Source organism: Benincasa hispida, chromosome 7 (genome assembly GCF_009727055.1).
Source record: "Benincasa hispida cultivar B227 chromosome 7, ASM972705v1, whole genome shotgun sequence".
Taxonomy (NCBI): Eukaryota; Viridiplantae; Streptophyta; class Magnoliopsida; order Cucurbitales; family Cucurbitaceae; genus Benincasa; species Benincasa hispida.
This window is the reverse complement of record NC_052355.1, coordinates 18,255,477-18,280,015: the sequence shown is the minus strand read 5'-3', so window position 1 is coordinate 18,280,015 and position 24,539 is coordinate 18,255,477. Positions and strand designations below refer to the sequence as shown.

General features: G+C 36.9%; 1 protein-coding gene and 1 non-coding gene across 4 annotated transcripts; one reads left to right on the top strand and one right to left on the bottom strand.

Annotated features, from left to right (window-relative positions):
• Positions 1 to 2,827: 2,827 nt before the first annotated feature.
• Positions 2,828 to 5,509, bottom strand: LOC120080849 (pentatricopeptide repeat-containing protein At2g01740). 3 transcript variants are annotated; one of them, XM_039035502.1, is made up of 3 exons: positions 3,524 to 5,509; positions 3,282 to 3,412; positions 2,828 to 2,948 (listed from the first exon to the last, which is right to left on the bottom strand). In XM_039035502.1, the coding sequence occupies exon 1, from the start codon at positions 5,410 to 5,412 to the stop codon at positions 3,787 to 3,789; it is 1,626 nt and encodes a 541-aa protein (XP_038891430.1). In that variant the 5' UTR covers positions 5,413 to 5,509; the 3' UTR covers positions 2,828 to 2,948; positions 3,282 to 3,412; positions 3,524 to 3,786. The 3 variants fall into 3 exon arrangements, with proteins under 3 accessions (XP_038891430.1, XP_038891431.1, XP_038891429.1); XM_039035503.1 differs by having other exon boundaries at positions 2,892 to 2,910; XM_039035501.1 differs by lacking the exon at positions 2,828 to 2,948 and having other exon boundaries at positions 3,035 to 3,412.
• Positions 5,510 to 24,435: 18,926 nt separating this feature from the next.
• On the top strand, positions 24,436 to 24,539 carry LOC120082268. The gene has a single exon (XR_005483104.1). It is a non-coding gene; the product is annotated as a small nucleolar RNA R71 (small nucleolar RNA).

Sequence of the window (24,539 nt, the reverse complement as noted above, 5' to 3'; positions counted from 1 at the left end):
ATTATTATTATTATTATTATTATAACATTGTATATCACAAAAGTGAGTATAGTTTAACTGTATTTTACATATACTATTTCCTTTAAGGTTGGAAGTTTGAATCCCCCTACCACATTTGTTGTATGAAAAAAACTTAATAACATTATATATATAAATATATTAGTTTAATGAGTTATTTTCAAATATAGGAAAATGTGTCAACTTATTACAGATATAACAAAATATCACTGTCTATCGACGACACTTATAGACATCTATCATTATTTATAACCGTCTATCATTGATCGATAGTGACACTTTACTACAATTGAAAATATTTCAAGCAGTTTTGTTATTAAAATAATTACCTTAGTTTAATTTCATAAAATAATAGATTTTTTATCAAAATTCAAGAGTTGAAATGTTTCATAATAATAATAATAACTTCAACATAAAAGTTAGAATTATTTTTTTAAAAAAACCAATTTAAATATATTTATCAATTAATTTTTAGAAAATAAAATTACAACAACGGATGAGACCCGATCTCCGAATAGGAATTCCTTCCCGACTCGGGAATGGGAGGGGATTGAGATGGAAGATGTAACACTCCACCTTTTCAGATGAGATTAATTTTATTATTTTGGAGATTAATTTGTATTTGCTTAGGTTAAATGAAGGTTTCTCTAGAAATCTAATTCGGGCAAATTAGATTTAGGTGGAATTTTCTAAGATAATTAAATTCTTAATTTTTTTTGAGTAAATTACATTTTTAGTCTCCAAATTTTTGAATTTCGTATAAAAAAAAATGTCAATTAGATTTTAAAATTTAACATTTGAAAATAATCAATTTAAATTTGCTAAATCGTTAGGTCGCATTTACCATATGGCCAAAATGAAAGTTTCCCACTTGGTGATATGGGCAAGATGGAAGATGGCGATGTTGTCATGTTTGGCAATATGACCAAGAAGAAAGAACAATTTTATTTAAAAGTGAAAGGTTTTAGGTCTCACTAGACGATGTTTCATGCATTTAAATACATAATATTTATGGCTTAAAGTATAAAATCTTAAATATTAAAACAATTTAGAAATATATTAAAGTACGAAAAGGTTAAAATAAAAATTAGAAAATAACAAACTTTTTATACCACATTCTTTTTTTAAAAAAAGTATATAGATAAAATAATAATAATAATAATAATATAACTATTATAATAATTATTATAAACTCATATTTTGTTTATGTAAACAGAACGAGTTAATAATAATAATAATAATAAGTAATTATTATTATATAATACATTCATCGGGACGGGAACGAGGACGAGGACGTGGAATATAATCCCCGTTTCCGTTTAGCTAACGAAAAAATTATCCCCACTCCCTCTCCCATTTCTTGTTTAATCGGAGATTCTCCATCCTGTTCGGGACGGGTCCCTACAAGACCCCGATCCCATGGGGTAAATGGTCATCCCTAGTAGTAGAGTTATTTATTGAGTATTTATGATACTCAATCTTTTCCAAATTTTTTAAAGTAATGATAGGGTTGTACGTGGCACATCAAAGGTGATTTGTTGCCAATGTCATGGCACTAGAAGAGTCCCATTTTCATATTCATTATGTTACAAAAATGTTTCTATTGGTTTTAAACACCATTTTCGTTTTATGTTTTACTATTTTTCAGTGAAATCCCAAATAAAGAGTTTTGAATATTTTACTTAAAAATATTAAAATATTTCCTTCCATGTCTTTACTTGGGAAATTTCTAAAATGTGCCCAAGTTAAGAAAAGTAGATTATAACGGAAGAACTCCATAAAGACGAGGTCAGAAATGAGACCTCAAATATTAACTAGTCACTAACAAAATGACCTAAAAGACATGAAAAATAAATTTTTAAAAAAGAAATATTACTTTCAAACCTCGTAAGTATTTATAATCATCCCAAAGTAAACGACACTCCAATTCAAATAGCTTGAAAGTATAGTTTCATTAATTGAAGATTGACTTGCAAAGCTCAAGAGATACTTGACTTCATTTAATACAACTCGAGTTTCATCAATACAACTTTAACTTCAACTTTAATGCAACTTGATTATTTTTGTAGCTCTACTTGCATCAATGTGTAAGGAAATAACAAGGTTGAACATGAAGAATCAAACCTTGTTGAAACTACCTAGCTCGAGTCCTTTATATTATGATTATACCTCGAGACATCTATTCTAAAGAAAATAAAATTGAATTGTATGTATTACATGTATACCTAGAGAAAGATAAACTCATCAAATTTTATTTAATGGACATAGCACCTCAATATTCAGTCAAGGATGTCAACCACAAATATCGGGTAGAAATAGAGAAGTTTACGGAGTGGGGTGGAGCGGGGATAGGGAAGGCTTCCTCATCCCCATCCTCACCCCCCTATTTCAATCTCAATCTCCATCTCCACGAGTCCCGTAGGGATCGAGATAGAGATTCTCCATGGAAAATTCATGAGAAAAATTTCCATTTTTTTTAATTTACTCACTTTTAACAACTTTTAAGTATATTCTCAACCAAATAAAATTCTATATATTAAATGGATTATTTTCAATTCTATTTTATTTAAAAACTAGTATAAAATTTACTAATAAAAAACAATAGTATATGTGCAAAAATATAATTAATCATATAATTTCTAAAAGTTAAAATTTAAATATTACAATATCATAGTCTAACATTTCATTTAAATACTACAACATTAAAGATCTTATAAGTAAGAAAATCTTAAATGTTAAAACATCTTAAAAATGACTAATTTTTGTAAAGTGTTATATATATATATATATATATATTATTCATCGGGTAGAGTCAGAGCCTGGGAATATAATCTCCATCCTCATCCTTGTTTAGTCAATAGGGAGAAAATTTTCCCCACTCCCTCTCATTCCCTATCCAATCGAGGATTCTTCGTGAGGTAAATGGACATCTCCGGGTAGAAACATAATCAAACTTAGTAACGTAATTAAAACATTCTTAAATTTTACGTACTAGATAGATATAATGCTCAAAACATAGACCAAAACGAAGCCCATCCTTATAATCGGATTGGAAAATTTTACAATACATAATCAATGTAATCAAAGTAATCATATTCATCACGTGCAGGAAGTGATTGATTATACAGTAGCCTATTTCTGTTTCTGATGTGAGCTTCCTCATATGCAGCAATATTAATGTGTGTTTATTTTGGTTTATTACAACCTTCAGTGTTATAAATAAAACATATAAAAAGCTCTGGCTTGCAAGAATTGATATATACCTTTCAGCCAATGACTTGAAATTCTTCAACACTACAAGCAATCTTTCAGGTGGCATCTCAAGCAATCCTATGCACTATTCTCAGATCTTATGTTGCAACTAGTCAGTATCATGAGAAGCACAAAATGAAATCTGCCAAAAAGAGAGAGCATGAGGCCATAGAATTGCAAAATGGTTATGACAAAATGCAGTGTTTGATTGATTTTGTGAATACGTGACCGATATTTGATATAGAAATCGCACCTAATGTTGATAACCCACAAGTGATCGTCGTAATTTGAACATTTGGGAGCTTTCAAAACCTGTGATAAGAAAAGGAATATATGGAGGAATATGCCTTTGAATCTTTCTCTCTCTCTATATATTTTCATTACCGTCTGAAATATCCCTCATAGTCTCCAAAATCACGATCAATAATCGGACATCAATCCCATACATCACGGCTTCCTGTATGGAAGGTTCCTGTATAAATTGAAGAACAAGACCAGGCTTCAATATTTGGTGAACTAATCTTCAATAGTGATTCCTCTCTTTCTCATTTCGTCATGTAGACCTGAAATCGCAGCTCCATTACCCTGATTATGATACCCTCTTATAAGGATGTCATAAGAAACAGAATCTGGAGTGATTCCTTTATTTACCATGTCATCAAAAACCTGTTTGGCTTCTATCATTAGTCCCTTCTCAGCCAAACCACCAATGAGGGAGCTATAAGTTAATAAATCAGGTTCAATGTGCTCTTGAACCATCCTTTTCTTGACCATAAAAGCCTTCAGCAAATTTCCTTGTTTGCAAAGTTCAGCAATCCAAGAAGTGTACACATATTTATCTAGAACAAACCCTGCCTCAGACATCTCCTTAATGGTTCTCTCAGCTTCATCTAAATTACCCTCCTTGCAGAGTGCATCTATAAACACTGTATATAGAATTTCATTGGCCTTTTCTTTGACCAAATACCGTCTAGCCTCCTGCAAATACCCATGCTTGCATAGGCCATCTATTAGGGCGGAATGAGTCACGACATCAGGCTCAAAACCCTTCGAGAGTAATATTTTGTATGCATTCAAAGCTTCTTTTACGTTTCCAGCTTTGAAATGCACATCCATAATAGCTGTCAATATTATCCTATCAGGAAGTAATCCATTCTTCACCACATATTCTGCAGCTTCCATTGATTTATCCAACCTACCAACTCTATGAAAGCCTGAGATAATTACTGTATACGCTGTTAAATCTAGCTTTATCTCTCGATCAAACATCCCATTTATATACTTTATCACATCATCTACATTTCCCTTCTTAAAATGACCATCTATTATTGAAGTGTAAACAGTACAATTAGGTAAAATACCAGCACTCAACATCTTTTCAAACAAAGAGTCAGCTCTTTCCAACATCCCATGCTTGCAGCAACCATCAATCAATATCGAATAAGTGAACTCATTCGGCCGAACCGAACATTCCTCCATCCTCTCAAAGTATTCAAATGCAACATCCAAACTCCCAGCCTTGCAATAGCCATCAATCAAGGAGCTGAAAACAACCAAATTAGGCATAACACCAACCTTCATCATATCCAAAAACATTCTGTTACCCATCTCCATATCCCCCATCTTACAAAACATATCAACAAATGTACCATAAGTAACAACACTAGGCAAACAGTATTTCCACATCAAACCCAGATACATAAATGCCTCATTCTTCATATAAACCTTAGCCAACCCATTAAACAATATATTAAACATAACCAAATCAGGCCTATTCAACTCACACCCACGAACTCGATCCACAAGAAAACAAGCTTTCTGAATTTGATAACTCGCACAATACCCATCTAACAAAGAATTGTAGGACACAATATCAGGGGAGCACCCAAACGTGGGCATTGAATTCAAAATCTGTTCGGCAAATTTCACATTCCCTAATCTACAGAAAAAGGAGATGATGGAATTGAAAGAAGATGGATGAGGAGTATACCTATTGGAGAGGAAGTGGAAAAGCAATTTGGCGGAGAGGTCGCCGCAGCCGGAGTTGATGAGAGAGTGCAGAAGCTTGTTGCAGGTAAAAGGGGTGGGAAAGCGGGAGATTCGTCGGAGGTGAGCCAAGAATTTGAGGGCTTCTTTAAGCATGCGAAGATGGGATTGAATGGGAGAGATTGTTGAGGAAAGACGTTGAGACTGGAGAAAGATTGAGAAAGTTTTGAGTTTTATGGGGTTTTGGCCTTAAACCCTAGCGGCACTTCACAAGATTTTATTTTTATTTTTTTTAAAGTTTATTTATTTAATAAATTTATTGTAATTAAAGTATTGAGGGAGAATCAAACCTCTGACTTTGAAGTCATAATACAAACACTATGCCAGTTGAGCTACGGTCTTGTTAGTACTTTACAAGTTTTTGAAGTAAGGAATGAATTTTGGTGGGAAAAAACATATGAATACTACTAATAACTGTTCAGTATAAATTTAAGGTACTTCTCTCTTATCACCCAATGGTAAAAAAAAAAGTCTAGTCACATAATTATAGTAGCCTCACTAAATAATTTTTCCTATTTAAAAAACGATCCTATTTCTCCTATTTATGCTTCTATTCTCATCAATAGAAGTCTATAATTGAAAGAAGTTAGAAGAGAAGGATCCATGATCAAGAACAAAACCACGATCAATGAGAAGGATCTAAAACTCAAATCCAAACCCAAGGAAAATCAATAAAAAACAAGAATTAAGGATTCAATTATCGTGATAAATTTCCACAAACAAAGCTAAAATCAAGAAGAATTGAAATCAAAATCAAAATTTAGAATTTCAACAAGAGAAAAAGACACCTAATCTTTGGTTAGATTATCATTAAGAAATGCAAAATAGAAAAAAACCTAGAAATAGGAATGCCTGTATATATAGTAATCAGGCATAAACCAACCGTAAACATAGCAAACTTAAGAAAAAAAATGTAGATTTAGCAAAGGAGTAACAAGAGAAATGTCTAAAACTAGGTAGCCCTATTCACATTGATCATGCTTGCAATAATCATTATTTTTTATTCTTATAAAAAAAATATCTTAAAAATGTGATTTCTAAGGAGGAAAGAGAACTACTAGCAGTAAATAAAATAACAAACGTGCTAAAAATTGGGAACAAGTTTAAATTAAGTTTGGATAACTAAATAGTATATATTAGAAAGTTTAAATAAGTAGTCTATATTGAAAAATACAGGAAAAAACGTAAGGAAAAAAAGTTAAAACAATGATAAGATAGAAAAAAAAAGAAAGGAAGAAAAAGGCTAAAAATTGACAGCTTGGAAACACAATCTAAACCTTAATTTAAACTTGTTTCCTAATTTTTTTAAAAAAAATAAAAGTCCAATTAAGTACTAACCATGAATCACATTACAAAATTAGCAAATTAAAACGTTGAAATTCCATGTAATGAATATTTTGAAATACAACTAAATAAGTAGAAATAATTAGAATAATGCCTTAGTATAAGTAGTATATGTTGGGGTTGATGTCCTAAATCTTGTGGATTCCGTAGTTTGTAAATTATTTGTACACAAATTATTTATTTAATAAAATAAAATGTTATTTTATTAGACATTTAGTCTGCATTAACCCAATCCAATAAACTAGGATCCAAGGTTATTTAATATAACTTAAGCATGTATGTAGTTGATATACAAGTGGATCATGTTTAAGTAATAACCTGAACGGTCTGTAGTATATAGATAAGTTTGGGTACCTTATCCTGGTGACACTACAGATACAAAACCACTTTGTAATTGTTACAGTAGTGTAAAGTGTTACAAATGATCTGATCCTGATGGTTCATGTGGAGATATGTCAGTGGAGGTAACCTATACAAAGAGTTTGTATAAGATCGGACCGTGAAATGATTAGTCTCTCTTTATAACACCGTTACTTGAAGAGACTTACATTTCATTAGGATGACCATAGATAACTTGACCTTAATTCTAAGTGAGTTTGACCTCCTGTCCATGAGGGCAATCCTTTGATTTGTACGGCTACCTTTTATTCCTTAAGTTCCACTAATCCTCTAATGAATAATTGATTTGTGATCCGATCAACAAACTGAATCCCTCTCGGACCAATGAGAGGGTGGGGCCCTTCTTCAAGACCCTGAATTAGCACTTAAGGGAACGACCTCTCTACTATCCCTGAAAGCGAGTAGGACTGAATTCCATCTTGCACAAATCAAGGATAATCCCGAATAAACAAGAGTTCATAGTTAGCTCAGGATGAAGGTCAAGTTACCTAGGTCATCACTTTGAAATAGTCAGTCTTAAACAGTAAATACCATTATAAAGTAAGACTGACTAATTTCATAGTCTGGTCTTATACAAACCCATTGCACAGGACACCCCCACTTCTCATGTCATAACATGTATGAATTAGGATCACATCATCTGTAGCACTTTACAATCCTTGTAATAACTACAGAGTGGGTCGCATCCAATAGTGTTACCAGAATAGGGCATCTAATCTTATTCATATACTATAGATCATTTTGACTATTTACTCGAACCTGATCCACTTTTATGTCTCCACATAAAGTTCAAGTGCTCATGTACTAGTCATGAATCTTTTAGTTTATTGGATTTATTTCTAAAATGAAATAAGCAATTCATATATTCAATAACAACTTATTGAATTTTCAGAATAAGTTTTATTGTTTACAAACCACAAGTTTTAGGACATAAAACCCAACAGACTTCAGGATCTATCAGGGATCCACTATCTTGTGGCAGACTCGCAGCGGTAAGCTTGGCTCTGGGACTTCGACCGCTACTTGGGGAGAGGAAACGTTTGAAAAAGTAAGCTGGGATGCCTGGTGAGTGACTATTTTTAAAGAAATGTTCATAAACATAAACATGCTAAAGAAGTTAGAACGTGACTGATAAATGGAAATGCTTTCATGAATTCAGGGTTATAGCATGCTTCACTTAAACTTGTAAACTTTAAAACATTAGAACATTTCATAGAGGCATTGAAAAGCCCTGAAAACATATCATATCTTTTGTAGATCACGTAAAACTTTCATACTTAACTTTGTACCTTTATGCCTTAGTTAAGGTAGAGCCCTTTTGCTCATGCTCCCAACATTAATAACCTTAGCTGTGGTAGAATTATCACATTACCTTTATGTCTATCTCCTTCAGTATCAGGGTCCCAGATACCTTCATCTCCTTTAGCTACGGGAATTCATAACTAGGGTACTGAAATCATGCTTTAAATAAAACATACATTGTACTTAAAATCATTCAGCATTCCTTAGAAAACTTGGCATTAAAGATAGACAACTTGGTATAAAATCTCATGAACACATTAGGAATGCTTAGCGCCATCAAAATCATACTTGAAACATCATATGGGACATAACATATAACTTTCCTTTAAAAGAAATTCATGCTTTAAAAACATTGAAGCTTATAGCTTATTAAAAGGAAAAACTCATGCTTTAATATACTTTGGAAACTTTTCTTCATGCTAGATGAGTTATTCATTCAACATAAATCATGCTTTGGCTAAACTAGGCTTTGAAATCATTTAAGGTAAAACATTCATAAGGTATGCATAGAAAGCATATTAAGAATAGCATTTATAAAACTTTGTCACTCACTGTCTCCAGTGAGCTCTCAAAAGGTTATAGGCCCTTCCAGTCTCTGTTTGATCAGTCACATAAATAAATAACCTTTGGTCAATGACACTTACTCATTGAGCTTGAATAACATTAGCTAACTTAGCCTTTTAGGTCATCCTATTTTAACTTACGTTGAACCTTACATTCTTTCTAGAGTCATGCATCCTTAATAGCTTAATTATCCACAATATTCCCTAAAGGATTTGACAATATATTTGCAACACTAAAATCCCAAAACTAGGAAAATGCCAAACCCTCGGCAGCTTAGGCACACCACTAGGCCTGATGAGCATAGGGCACACACATGCTGACACTAGACATGGGTGCTAGACACGCACACGGGCCTGCAGGTCGCGTGCACTAGATAGTTGGGTGACCCCTCGTGGGTGGTAATCCCATGCACAGGCACTTGGGTGAGTGACATGCTCAGTAGTAGCACATGCGTTCTAGGTGTTAAGGCGTGAAAGGACTAGGTGATGGGTAGATTTTATGGCCTAGTTTGGCATGGTTGCTTGCCTGATAGGCATGAGGAATGCGAGAGGTGTGACGAGAGACACCTCATCAACAACTCTACTCAATGCCAGCCTCCTCAATCCTGGGCCAGTTGTTTGCTTCTTCAACTTTTGCAACTGGCTGCTTATCCAACATCAAATTCCATATTCAACTTCTAGAACTTATAACTTGAAACCTATTGATAAAAAATAAAAACTTACTTCTATGAACTTCTTACATATTATTTAAACTATCTCACCTCAAAATTAGAGCTTCCAATTCCTCCCAAAGAACTCAAATTCACTAATCTCCACAACTTGCTTGGGGTAGTCTAGAAATCAGAACATACCTCATTTTCTTCAAGATTTCACCATCCAATCGTGGAAATTTCTTCATAACAGCCCTAAATAATCGATTAAACTAATTAATTTTCAATTTGGTTGAAGAATTTCTTCCTTAGCACGAGAGAAATGGCAAAAATGACTTCATCTTTCCAGTCTTTATTTATACTTGCTCTTGCATGCTTTACTTGCCTAATTAATTGACAGCTCATGCCACTAACTCTTGCTCCTTGTCTCTAATTATGCCACTTAGCCCACTAATTAGGCTTAAGAAAATAATTCCCAACTCTTCAACACATAAGAAGGCATAACCCTCACAAACTCAAGCCTTTCGGCCACTTTTTCATCGTACATTCAGCAACCCTTCTTCAGCGCCTCACTTTGGGCGCTCCGCGGCATGCCTGGTCACCTACACCAATGCCACTAACCTCCCATAAGGCCCATTGCATATCTCAAGCTAGGCTGCACGTCGAGGCCATCGCCTCAAGCTGCCCACTCTTAACCTCCATGTCTTGCTACCGAGGTCATCACCTAAAACTTACCACCATCAAGTCCTCCTTTGGCTTGCCGTCAAGGCCTCTCAACCACATTCTTTAAGCCATACAAGACTCAATGCCTAGCCTTTTTCTCCTCAAACATTTCTTAAAATTTTCACTAAGTGTTGTAAACACTCATTTCCACTTGAGAGCTCCCTTATTTATACTTAGAATATCTTAACTAAAACTTAGTTCATTCATTTTTGGAGCTTGAACACTTAGAAGAATTTCTCCTTCATTAACTTACCTACTAACTTCAATCTTAACAATTAAAACTAACTTACTTACCATGCTTTAAGATACTAAATAACATTATAAATTTTCAAGCATAAACATTTAGAAACATTACAGCAGCGTTCCAATGATCATGTTTATTCTTCGTAATTTGTGTTTAAAAGTGTATATAAGTAAAGGTGAAAAGCAAGATTGGCGGTGAATGAAGTTGAATGATGAAACACTTCTCTAGATGATAAGATTAGGTGATGTGTTGAGGTGTTGCGTTACACTTTCTATAACGCGTACAATCTTTTCCTAAATCAGATCCAAGTATAAATCTAACTCAAGTTCCTGGTAAGTCTAGGGTTGAACACAGGGATTTATGACAGACTAACGTAGGCCTTGCATTGCGATAGTTGTAGAAAGATCCTAGATAAATGCGAAAGAGGTTTATCTACACTAATCTCAATGCATATATGCAAGAGAACATACAAGCTCAAGTGAAACAAAGGGATTTATGAATGAGTGGTGCTAATGCTAGGGGTATGCATTGATTCCAAGTAAAATGAACACATGTGCATGTGTGAGGGTGAAATGAAGATGACAAGGATGCTTGCTTACAAACCAAATGTATGTAAATGTATTCCTCTAATTATTCAACATTTCTCAATGCGAATGCCACATATGCTCCTAGTATTAGGGTGCATGTGTTGGTTACAGAAAGTAGCGAAGCACAAATATTTTTCTCTAAATCTACTGTGCATTCTGGCTCAATGCGTTTCTGGCTATCTTATTCTCTGAAATAGTTTTAATTGAGTTATAACTTCAACCAGATGATCAAAATGATTAAAGCTTGAAAATTAAGCATGCAATAAGTCATAAACGCATCAATCACCCAATAGAATGTAAATAGAGGCAAAGTGGTGGATCAAACGTAGGATTGCATTTTAAGAAATTGAAACTGTCTTTACAACAATCACACTTAATCACATGAGATGGAAAGTGGAAATAAAGTGAAAGAAAAGGAAAGAGTCAAGCCGCAGAGTTCAATCTCTTGTACTATTTTGCTTGATTCAAATGCATGTGCAACCAGTGATAACGGGTAGAAATGCACGTTATTACAGTGCTAAGTTATTAAACAATGAAGGTTTGCATTGATAAAATATGTTAGATTACGTCCAAAAAGCATTAAGTTCATAACAGTGTGGTCACATGCGTCCATCGTATAAAAACAGTTAACTTATGTATTTTTATGTAGAATATGCGTTGACGCAAGGTGGAAAATGCGATCACAAGAAATCAACGGTCGAGTGCAGCATTACCGCAAGGCTTTGCGGTGATTGGTGCTCGCAAACATCTGCTCAAGAAGGATTGCCGTATAGAGTCGACGCAACTTAGTGGGAACATCTAGGTGAAAAGCATAATTAATCACGATGGGACAGAAAGCTGATGACGGTCGAATCCAAATTAAGTTGACAAGCCGCTAACGATAACAAGTACACTCAGCTTTTTGGTGACAAATATTCGGCATATCAGTTAAAGAATTAAATCCATCCCATCTGTGCAATCATAAGAGAGAAGCTGCCTTTCACCTAAGAGCTCTATAAATACCGAAGACAACCTTCAGAAAAGGGGTTCAGCTAGTTCAGCGAGTTCGAATACTTAGATAATTTTTCTCCATAGTTAGAATAGCCTTGTTCTTAGATTTTCTTTTATTTTAAGACGGAAACGAGAGAAGCGAGATTGTGACAATATATCGTTCCGGTGAGCTTGGGAAAGTGCCGGAAGCGTCGATATCGGAGAGAAGGCCAGCTTCTATAGAAGCAGGATTATCTTTTGAACAGAATAGAGTTGACAATGTGAAGGCCTTGGGAAGCAAGGGATTGCTACCAGGCTCTCTATCCTTATCTTCCATTGTCATTTTGTACTCAAACTTATCTATAGAAATGGAATTTACTCCTTTATATTTGTTCACTCTTTTTTTATTACGCATGAGTAGCTAAATTTGTTGAATGGGTTGAGAAGAACTTAGCTATCATAACTGGGGATCTTCATTCTATGCGATTATCTTGTATTATGTATGCTTCATTTGTTCATTAGAGATACTCGGGAGGGTAGTCTAAGGATAGAATCTAGGCTTGAGAAAGCCAGGTTAGAATCTAGGCTTGGGAGAGTTAGGTTAGAACGCATAATCAAGAGATAAGAGCTTAGGAATAAGCACTGTTTGCTATTAACGCATCGCATGCATCCTAGAAATAGGATATGATTGTGTGCAGTCACCTTGTCTTGTGTACATCTTGCATCATCGCATAGGAAAATAGTAGAGACTTAGGAATAAGCTCTATGGACTTTGTTGCATTCAACACATGCGTCCTAGAACTAGGAGCACCGCATTTACTTTAGAAAATGATCTGCTATTGCATGAGTGTAGCATGATCGCATAGTTTGACACATTCCCGGGAAACACTAGCAAAAGACCTTTGCAATCCGTTCCTCCGTATACTCAGTTATCTACCACATAATCGAACTTTTCTCAAATCCGCCGCATACATTTATTTTATATTGCAACCAACAACACCAAACAACTATTTGATTTACTGGTTACCGCAAAGTCTTCTTAGAAATTATCACCATATACTGTTTCCCCTAGTCCCTGAGTTCGACCCTGGACTTACCAGGAAACTCAGCGGGGTTTATAATTGGATTCCACCGAGAAAACTTGTTGCTCAATGCATTTCCATCAACGCATCTCATTCCATTATTTCACCTCATAAAATAACGCATCACCAACTTGATGAAGAAATGAAAAAGAATTCTCTTTCGAGCTTGGTTTTCAACAATTCTCTTTGATCAACAATGACAATGGTTCTTTTCCTCCTATCTTCATCTTGCAACAACAGAGTAACTATGATCTAAGTTCTATGGTATCTCTCAAAATGGTCTTTTTTTTCTTTGGCTGCAAGTCTTCTTATTTATAGGCGTTTTTCTCAGCAACTTGTGATAAGACAACATTGATTTCCATGCTTTGATCAACCGCCTGCCAGTTCAGATACTTTTCAAACGCCGATAGTTAGATACTCATACTTGTAAGTGGTGATTTGACAGGAAAAACATGAACCAATGTATCTTCTCTGTGTTGGGAAACTTCGGATGCATACCTTTGCGTTAGCTTAGCCTGCAACACTTAGCGAATTTTCTTGATATTCTATAATAAGATGCATTAATGAAGGAGTTAGATGTAACTACAGGGGCAAAATGGTAAATTGGTCCAGTTGTACTTACGAGTGATTTGTGAAGGGTCATCGTACTGTTGATTAGTTATATTCAATGGACACAGAAATATATCTGTAGTGCGAAGAGTGCAACTGTCGATCTTTAGTGGAGTGCCTGTTAGTTAACAGATGGTGAATATCATGATTAAAGAGTTTAGTCAGTTATTCACATACAGTTGGAGCTTCAAGCTACAGGCCTATAAGGTCCCTTTGATAGCTCAATGGATTCAAGTTGAGAATAAGTTTTTGGGTTAGCTTGTAATGTTCAAATTAACAAGAGGGAATATGATTATATATAATAATCAAATTAATTCAATTATATATGATATAATTGATACAATGTATTTGATACATTATTATTTGATTGGAGGAATTAATATAAATATGATTTATATTAAGTGCCATAAAATAGAAAAAGAACTATGGTTTATATGTTGCATATGATGCAATATTAAAAATATAGGTTATAAATATAATATGATAAGTTAATTATTTGTATTTATTTATAAATTATTAATTATGAGATAATTAATTTTCTTTTTCTCCAATAACCACCTTAGTGGTGGTTATACATGGTTTATGGTAACTGTGAGATAAAAGAAAAAATAGTTTTTCAATTCATTGATTCGAAACGTTTTCACAGAATATACTATCGAGTAAAAGCGAGTTTTACTACACGATAGCCTTAAAGCCTAAACGATCGAGTAGACGAGTCTATATGATAGACTTCTTCTTCTATACGATTGGTTATCGCATACTCGATCATTTACTTCCTCCATCCCTCTATCCAAATTCATACAGAGCCTACAACTTCTGGATTCTCACACCAAGAATACCAAGGTAACCTTGTGGTGGTGTCAAGTTCTGTTCGAGGATCGAGGATCGAGTTTTATTCGCTGGTGATTGAGGATCTTCTAGTTGCTTGTTGCGTTCATGTTGATCATTGTGTTCGTGAATGATCGAGGGAAATACGTGAAGAAAGGGTTCTCAAAGGTATTATCACTCGATCCTTTGTATTTAATTTAAGAAGCATGTTGTAATTTATCTTTAATGCATAATCTGTTTGGAATGACTGTAAATGTTTATGTTCTTTCACAATGGAGTTTGAAACGATCCACTTTCGCTCACTGGTCCTCTAATTTTAGAGTTCTTTCAAAGGAAAACTTCTTCGTGCTCTAATGCCAGCTCTGCTTCGGATTCTTGCTCATTCAGGGAAGCAACATCACTGTGTTCAACATCTTGGACATGTCTTCTTTTTATCACGCGTTTAAAGGGTTGAGGTCTTACTACCATGGTTTTAGGAGGTAAGGAAGGTTGGTTAGGCAAGCTAGAAGTAAATGCCTGATCAACTTAATGTCCATGTGACCATCAACTTCCTCATAGCCATCCTTCAGAGGATGCCCCCCTATTTACATAGTGTGCAAATAAGCCACGAGAAGTATAGTTAGCCGCATGGCTTCCCCTTGATAGCCTTGATCTGGTCCACTATGATCCTTCCAATATCAAGGGGAATGCACTGCATGCTACAGTAAATGGCCAAGTCGCGTTCTTTTGATGCCGTCTTCTCATGCGTTATAGGCATGATACGGTTGTTGATCAGATATAACCACAGATTCTCGTCTGGTATAAGATTCCTGAAAGCCAGCATCATAACACCCATCCTTGAAATTTTCCATGTGCTTCCAAGCTTGGCCACTGTCCATAACACATCCTCTAATTGATCTGAAGTTGGTTGATCCAATATGGGATTGCCTTCTGCGTCCGGATTATTAATTGCATTGAGCACTTCATTGACCTTGTTGGAACAGAAGCGCACTAAGGTGTTTTCTACAAGAGTCGTGTCCTTTTTCTCATTGAACTTACTCCAATAGAAGCGGTGGACACGGTTAGGCTAGATACTTGTAGGGCCAACATAGAGCTGACGCCAGCCCATTGTGTCGACTGTGTCTGTTATATATGCGGGCAATGGGTTGCGCTCTGGGAAGAATCCCTTCTCCGTCAATATGTTATTGAATTGGCCCTTTCTTCCCTTGACTTGCCTTGGTGACGAAATTGTCACCTTGCCTTTTCCAACTTCATAACGCTTTGCCTTGCGTACTAGTTCCTTTTCTTCTTCTTCTAATTCTCTCTGTATGGTCGTTTTCCTCTGCCCTTGATGCGCATGTCTGTATTCTTCGAGCCTGCCTTCCAATGTGCTCGAGGCAGAGCTATACTCTTGCGTTGCACCCACAGGTCTGGGTGCAACATGCTCTTCATCCTCATCATCTTCCTCATCTTCATCCATAGGCCTATCGAGACAAGAATAACACTCTAATCTTTCCAACCGGTAAATTTATTGGAGTGTATTATAGTGAGGCTTATTTTTCTTCTTGATGGCCTATTATTCGCATTAGAGTGTCGTGGATGGGATGCGTTAGGGCCCATTTCTTGCTCTTTCTTCATTTTCTTATTCCTCTAATTATTCTTCTAGCATTATCACATAACGATCAGCCTCATCCATTACCTTGATTGATGCGTTGGCTTGGTTTAGACGCATCATTTAGTCTATTTTGTCCATTTGTCTCTAGTCTAAACTGGCTAAGATAGGTCCAAAGACCTCTTGCTCATATTGGTGAGCTAGCTTTGTGGGGTCAGTTGGGGTTTGCTCTAACGCAGGACCGTGAGAGCTTGGTGGGTTGTTGGTAGGTTCTGGTGGTGTAATAGGCGGGGTGGCAGTGGGGGTATGCAGCGAACCTAGTGAAGAGACAATGATGGGCAATGATGGTTAGATGGTATGGTTGGCTTGGTCCCCTTCAATGGGAAAGATTGTGGCTAAGGGTTGAACTGAGAGGGGGCCAATGGGCGTATGGATGGTGATGGAGTAGTATGGAGGTGCTTCGGGATTTGGTCATGCGTTAGGATTAGAGCTGTCTCTTATACACATCTAGATGTGTATAAGAGACAGGAGTAGTATGGAGGTGCTTCGGGATTTGGTCATGCGTTAGGATTAGAGCTGTCTCTTATACACATCTAGATGTGTATAAGAGACAGCTATAAGGCCACGCGGTAGATGTTGTGGCAGGGCACTTAGACGCAAATTGACGCGTCGGCTTGACTGAGGTGAAGGGTTTTGGTCTGGGGACTAGTACAAAAGCCTAGGGTTTTGGAAGGGTTTTAGGAGATGACGAAGCCTAGAATATGGGCTGATACGATTTTTGGGAAGTGGAAGATGAACTGCCTTGCTGCTTGGCTGGGATAAAGAGCTTCGACATAGAGGAAAGGGAAGAGGCAGGCAATAAAGAGACAGACGAGGAGGAGAAAGAGCTTACTAGTGAGTCTCCGAAGAAGCTCAGGGATAAGTTATGGCTATCTAAAACGTTCGACATTGTGATTGTGCGAATGGAAAAGACGAATGGAGTTGTTGCTTGATTAGATGACGAGGGGTTGAAGGGTTTTGAAAGTGAAAGCTCGGGGAAGAAGAATGAGAGGGGAAAAGGGTTTATGAACCCTTTTATAACCCAATGAAGAAGAGAGAGAGATGAGGGGTCATGCGCTGACATATGTCAGATGAATGTGATGTTTGGGCTGCACATTAAATATGCATGTAAAGAGATGCTTCTTGGGCTTCCAAACACTCGAGTGGTTCATTCCCCCCAACATCTTTTCATCTTCTAACATATGATGATGCGTCGACCTAGTTCTAACGCATCGACTTACGACTTCACAGAGTTGGTTCAACAAACATTCGAAAACATGGAAGATAAATGAATTTCAAAGAAAAATGCAAATAAGAATCAAAGCAAAGATCAAATCAAATGCATAGTATACAGAAAACAAATTAGTAAGTGATGGAGAAGAAGTGTCCTTGGAGTATGTGTCTGATTAAACATAGGGATGCTTCAACATGAGCTTCAGATAGCTTTGCGTCGCTCGATGGATGATTTCTGGCGCTCTATATTTCTTTCAAAGTAGGGATTTACCCACTGCCCATTCATTTTGAATGCGTTTGTACCATCCTCTAGTGTGAGCTCTATAGCTCCACGAGGAAAGATTGTTTTAATGATGAATGGACTTGACCATCTGGATTTCAATTTGCCTGGGATCAATCACAAACATGAGTTAAACAATAAGACCTTTTGACCTATAAAAAAAATCTTTTTACTGAGGCGTTCGTCATGCTAATGCTTGGTCTTCTCTTTGTAGATCTTTGTGTTTTCATATGTGTTAAGCCGCCACTCATCAAGTTCGTTGAGTTGCAGCTTACGATGCTCACCCGCGACCTCCAAATTCATATTCAGCTTCTTTATTGCCCAAAAAGCCTTGTGCTCTAATTCCAAAAGTAAGTGACATGCTTTTCCAAACACCAAAGAATAAGGAGACATACCTATAGGTGTCTTGTAGGCAGTCTCTGTATGCCCATAGAGCCTCATCCAATTTTTGTGCCCAATATTTCCTAGATGAGTTGACCATTTTTTCCAATATAGACTTTATTTCTCTATTGGATTCTTCAACTTGCCCGTTGGTTTGTGGATGGTATAGGTAGCTATTTGTACCTTACATTATATTTAGCAAGTATCTTAGAAATGATACGGTTAAGGAAATGCGTACCTTCATCACTTATCAGCGTCCCAGGCATTCCAAAGTGTGAGAAAATGTTTCTGGTTAGGAATTTTGAAACAGTTGCCGCATCATTTTTGGCACAAGACAACCTCGACCCATTTAGATACATAATCAACTACCAACAAGATGTACCGTTCTCCACAAGACTGAGGAAAATGTCCCATGAAATCAATGCCCCAAACATCAAATAACTAACTTTCAATATACTGTTTAGTGGCATTGCATCCCTCGAAAAGATATTGCCAGTGTGTTGGCAGGGATCGCATTTCAGAACATACTCCCTTGTATCTTTAAAGAGGGTAGGCCAGAAATACCCTCACTGAAGGACTTTGGCAGCAATTCTTTGTCCTCCAAAATGACCCCTCTAAGGAGAATCATGACATTCAACTAGGATGTGTTGCATTTGAACTTCAAGAATGCATCGACACATAATGGAGTTAGGACCTTGCTTGTAAAGAAACGGTTCGTCCAAAAAATAGAATTTTCTATCATGTATAAGTCATTTCTTCTATTGTATGTTGAAGTGCTCAAGAAACTGCTTTATGGTTAAGTAATTAACCATGTCTGCATACCAGGGTTCCTTGTCTTCAACTTTAAGTAAGCATTCATCAGGGAACGCATCTCTGATTTCGACTTATCCCAGCTGTATCTCTTTGTTTTCCAGTCTTGACCGATGGTCAGCCACCTGATTTTCTGTACCCTTTCTGTCTTTGATTTCCACATTAAACTCTTGAAGTAGCAGTACCTAGTGAATCAGCCTGGGTTTCACGTTCTTCTTGTCCATCAGAAACTTAATAGCAGAGTGGTATGTGTAGATTGTTGCTGCTACACCAACCAGATAAGCTTTGAACTTTTCAACACCAAACACTACCGACAATATTTCCTTTTTAGTGGTGGTATAGTGTTCTGGGGACTCATTCAATGTCTTTTACGCGTAGAAAATGGAATTTATCAAATTTCCTTTTTTTTAACCCAACATGGCTTCGACTGCCACATCACTTGCATCGCACATTAAAATAAAGGATTGCATCCAGTCCGAGGCTATTAGTATCGGTGTTGTTGTTAACGTATACTTCAATATCTCAAATGCATTGAGGTAGTCTTCATTAAATATATAGGGCCTGTTTAACTCCAACAATGTGCTCAGTGGTCGTGCAATTTGAGAAAATCCCTTCATAAACCTTCTATAAAAGCCTGCGTGGCCTAAGAAACTTCTCAAGGCTTGGACATTAGCAGGTGAGGGCAGTTTGGCAATAACGTCAATTTTTGCTTCATTTACTTCCAATCCGGCTTTGGACACCTTGTGTCCCAAGACAATGCCTTTCAATCACCATTAAGTGATATTTTCCCCAATTCAGTACTAGATTCATTTCCTCGCATTGTGCAAGAATGGCCTCCAAGTTGTCTAAGTAGGATCGAAAGAAGTCCCTAAAAACTAAAAAATCATCCATAAAAACATCAACGGTTTGTTCTAGAAAGTCAGAGAAAATCGGCATCATACACCTCTGGAAAGTTCCTAGTGCGTTGCATAGCCCAAGCATGTGTCTGAAAGAAAATGTTCTAAAGGAACATGTGAACATTGTTTTCTCTTGGTCTTCAAGGGCAATGAGGATTTGGTTGTAACCTGAGTATCCGTCTAAGAAATAGTAAAATTCTTTACCAGCTAGCTGATCAAGCATCTGATCAATAAAAGGGAGGGGAAAGTGGTCTTTCTTGGTCGACGCATTTAGTTTCCTATAGTCCATGCATATGTGCCACCTTGTGACAGTTCTGGATGGGATGAGTTCATTGTTGCTATTGACTATCACAGTAATGCCTCCTTTCTTGGGGACGCATTGAACTAGGCTCACCCAACTGCTATCAGAAATGGGGTAAATTACCCCTGCGTCGAGCCACTTCATAGTTTCTTTCTTCAGCACTTCTTTCATAACAACATTTAGCTTGCTTTGAGGCTCGATTGATCTAGATTTCCCTTCTTCCAGTTTAATCTTTTGCATATAATAGGATGGACTGATCCCACGAATGTCAGCCAGTGCCCAACAAATTGCACGCGTATGCTTCTGCAACATCTGCAAAAGAGAGAACTCATTAGGCTAAGAAAGATTAGCTGAAATAATAACAGGAAAAGTATTATTAGATCCAAGAAAAACATATTTTAAATGATTAAGGAGAGGTTTTAATTCAAGTGCTGGTGGTTTTTCCAAGGATGGACGCGTTGGCTTAGTTTTCCGCTCATCCAAACTTAGTGGTTCAAACTTTCTCATAGTTTCTCCCAACGCATGGACCTCGCAGATTTGGTCCATTTCCTCTTCTTCAGGCAACTCAATTGGATTATTAGGTTGACATTACTCTTCATCATCTAGGAACTTTAATGCGTTTAACACATTAAATTTAACTTCTTGATTGTCCATACATAGTGAATTCCCCTTTATGCAGGTCTATCAATACTTTTCCAGTGGCAAGGAATGGGCGTCCAAGGATGATTGGAACATCTCGATAGCTTCATAATCTAGGATAATGAAATCTGTTAGAAATATAAATTTGTCAACCTTAACCAAGACATCTTCAATCTTTCTTTCAAGATATGTGATAGTCTTATCAGCGAGCTAGACCGTTACAGAAGTGGGTTGAGCTTCACCAATTCTCAGTTTCTTAAAAATTGAAAAGGGCATGAGGTTAATGCTGGCTCCAAGGTCGCACAACGCATACCCTACATTTATCCCTTCAATTGAACAAGGGACAGTTTCACTACCCGGATCCTTCTACTTCTAAGGAATGTTGTTATTGATCAATGCATTGCACTCCTGCGTCAGTGCTACCACCTCCAACTCAGTATGACTTTGGCCTCAGTATATGTCTTATCCATAAAACCTCCTACCGCGGAGGCGTCAGTAATAGCCTGCGTTGATCTGTTCAGGCCATTATAAAAGGTCTCCATCAGGATGCAATTGGGTATCCCGATATGCGGATAATTCTTCACCAGTCTTCTGAATCGCACCCAGGCGGTGCTAAGGGTCTTGTTGTCCATCTGTTCAAAGTTCAGCACGTCCTTCTGTCACCTTGCATTGATAGCTAGAGGGAAGAACTTCTTCATAAATCGCTCAACCAACTGATCCCATGAAGTAATCTTATTTGGATCCAGTGAATGAGCCCACCTCTTGGCCTCATCCCTCAAGGTGTAAGAGAAGAGATATAATCTGATACCTTTTAGGATAACACCAGGTATAGAGAAGTTACTACACATCTCGACAAAACTGGTCAGATGGGCATGTGGATCCTCACCTTGTAGACCACCAAACTGCCACGCATTTTGAATCATTTGGAGCATAACCGGTTTAATCTCGAATCTTGTGTTTTCCTCAACTATCGGCCTTGAAATTTTGGGCGAAAAATCATATAGATTGGGCACCGCATAGTTTCTCATCGGAATGTTGCGATCAATCGCAAGGAAAACTGGATCTTGCGCTGGTCGTCCCACTCCTTGATTTACCTCGGGTGCCACATTATCATTATTATTATCTGCCATGTTGGCCTTCTTTCGCCTCGCTCAGTTCTGGCATGCCCTTGCGCGAAATGTATGCTTGATCTCTGGGTCAGTCTTGAATTCTGGGTCAATCCCAGTACTCATAAACTGTCAGACTGCTCTCCACGATAAATAGCTAGTACAAAGAGATCTGTCCTGCAAAATATTACAAACTCAACAATAACTGTTACCAATCCCCGGCAACGGCGCCATAAAATTGTAATGAAAATTTTATATCTTTATCATCATAAACTTGGTACGCAGAATTTGACATTCTAGAAATAAGCATGTGGACAAATATGGATAATGATGAATGTGAATCATGCAAGCTCATGTTGCCATAAACTTGTTGACTTGGAATGGAAATGGAATGTGGATGATGTGTTATGCTTATTCAGACTTTATACGATACTACTTCTGGATATACGCATTATTAAAGGAATGTTTGTAGTATGCAATGCGTTGTCACAAGTTTCCTTGTGCTGAAACCAAGTATAATTCCAACGCAAGTTTCTCGGAGTAATCCGAGGTTGAACACAGGGATTGCTTAGTTAATGCGTTACGTTCGTGATATATGCGACCGGGGGTTTTTTAATTAATAAAAGTTGTGTTTATACAGGTATTTAAAGTTGTGGTAAAGTAAAATTGCGGTAAAGTAAAGTTGCGGTAATAAAATAAAGTGCGATAAAAGTAAACCTAAGCTATGATGATACAAGATACATGATACATGATACATGATATTGAGTTGAGACTAACTGTGAAGATTATACAAAGGGTCGTGTTATGCAGTGGCAAGTCTTTATGTATGAAACAGAAATAGAAAAGATTACTAGTATAAACATCGCAAGTTATTAATTGCGTTAAAGACATAACTACGGTTCCGCTTTCCCTTGGCGTACACCTCTCGGTGATCGGCCGTGTTCCCACATCTTTGTGGTGAAACAGGGATGAACATAATGAACGCAAGGTTGCTTCCATCCCTGGAAGTACTTCTTGCATTAGTTAACGCATTCTTCCAACCTTCTCTTGATAGGAGGAATGGCATCTTCACTTTTGCTCTCACAGATGAAGATTCGTCTAGCATGCTTTAGCTAAACATGTTTATTTCCTTAACACAGATTAATTTACTTGTTAGATTTGTTCTAATTACCAAGGGATTAAGAAAACATCGTGGAGAAAGCGAATTACGGATGAATGGAAATAGACAGAAAGATGGAGATGGAATGATCATGACATTCAATATTAATATTTAGCGTCTGATACATGGTGTGAATGATAGATTAAGAAGATGAATACAATTGATGATAAAGAGATAGAAACAAATGCAGAAGAGTGCCAACGTCTTGACACAGATCTAGATGGTGGACTTGCTTGCCGGTGTGTGGAGTGGATAAAGAGAAGAGCTTCCCTCTCAGGTTTGCTCGTCCGGTAGAAGTGACCTTCGTACAGAGCTTCAACGGCGGGGATTGAAAGGATTTGCCTTGAGACTCACCTCTCGGCCTTATCTTTTAAATCTTCCCGGATCTTCTCCAATCAGGCTCTTCAGACCAGTCTCTCTCTCAATATACAAGTATTAAAATATGCCCGTATCAATTATATCTTCCAATAGAATTTCAGAGGCTATTTATAGGCTCAACTTTGACTCTCTGCAGTGTGGACTCCACTTTATTGTTATGGCAATTACGAAAATGATGGAGTGAATATTCCTTCTGTTATGCAATCAATCCCATCAGAAATGCACAATGGTCAGTTGTACACGTGTTTGGATCCTTCGCAATTGCGTTGCTCTTTTGCATCTTCGATCGTTTGCTCGCATGCGGTGCTATTTTTGATTACCGCATGCGGTTGAGATTGCGTTGATCACTTAGCTCTTGATCGATTGTCGCATGCGCCGTCATTGCGTTGATCATCTATTCATTTCTGAATGGTTGGTGCAATGCGACGTAGATGCGTTGTTCTTTTTATCTTGAGCCATGAACACATGCGGTGACTTGATTTCCAACAAAACAGACTTGAAATATTCTCTTCTACCATCGCAATGGTGTCAGTGGGTGTATTGATGGCAATTTACAATTTTTGCATTTCTTAGCTAATTTCTCTACAATTGACACAACTTTCCTTTCTTTTGGCTGCAATATCTAAATAAAGTAGTATAAATAACTTGTATTTCTACAAGTTATCAGCTGCATGAATGCATTCACCTAATGAAGCTTTTCGGTGCGAGCTGCATTTCTTAATGAGAGAGTTTATAATAGGTTTGTCATTGTAGCCACTTGTGCAGAAAGTGTGGCTATTGCATTTGAATGAATACTGTTCACGTTCTAAGAATGCTTCCTACTATCTGTTTTGGCATCATAAATATCATCCACCCGTTCCATATTGTGCTTGGCGATGTGATCTTAAATCTCCTTAGCTTCATTACATGACTTATCCATTATGCTGCCAACTACGGCTATGTTAGTTGCCATATGGGAAACTCTATTCAACACCCCGTAAAAAGTTTCCATTTGACAGTCAAAGGTAGTCCATGGTTAGGACAATTATTGACCAATCCCTTGAATCGTTCCCATGCAGTGCTCAAGGTTTCAAATTCTCTTTGTTCAAAGTTCATAATCTCCCTACGCCT

Excerpts from the sequence above, each read along its gene's own strand:
- LOC120080849 (XM_039035502.1), bottom strand. The coding sequence starts at position 5,412 with ATGCTTAAAGAAGCCCTCAAATTCTTGGCTCACCTCCGACGAATCTCC.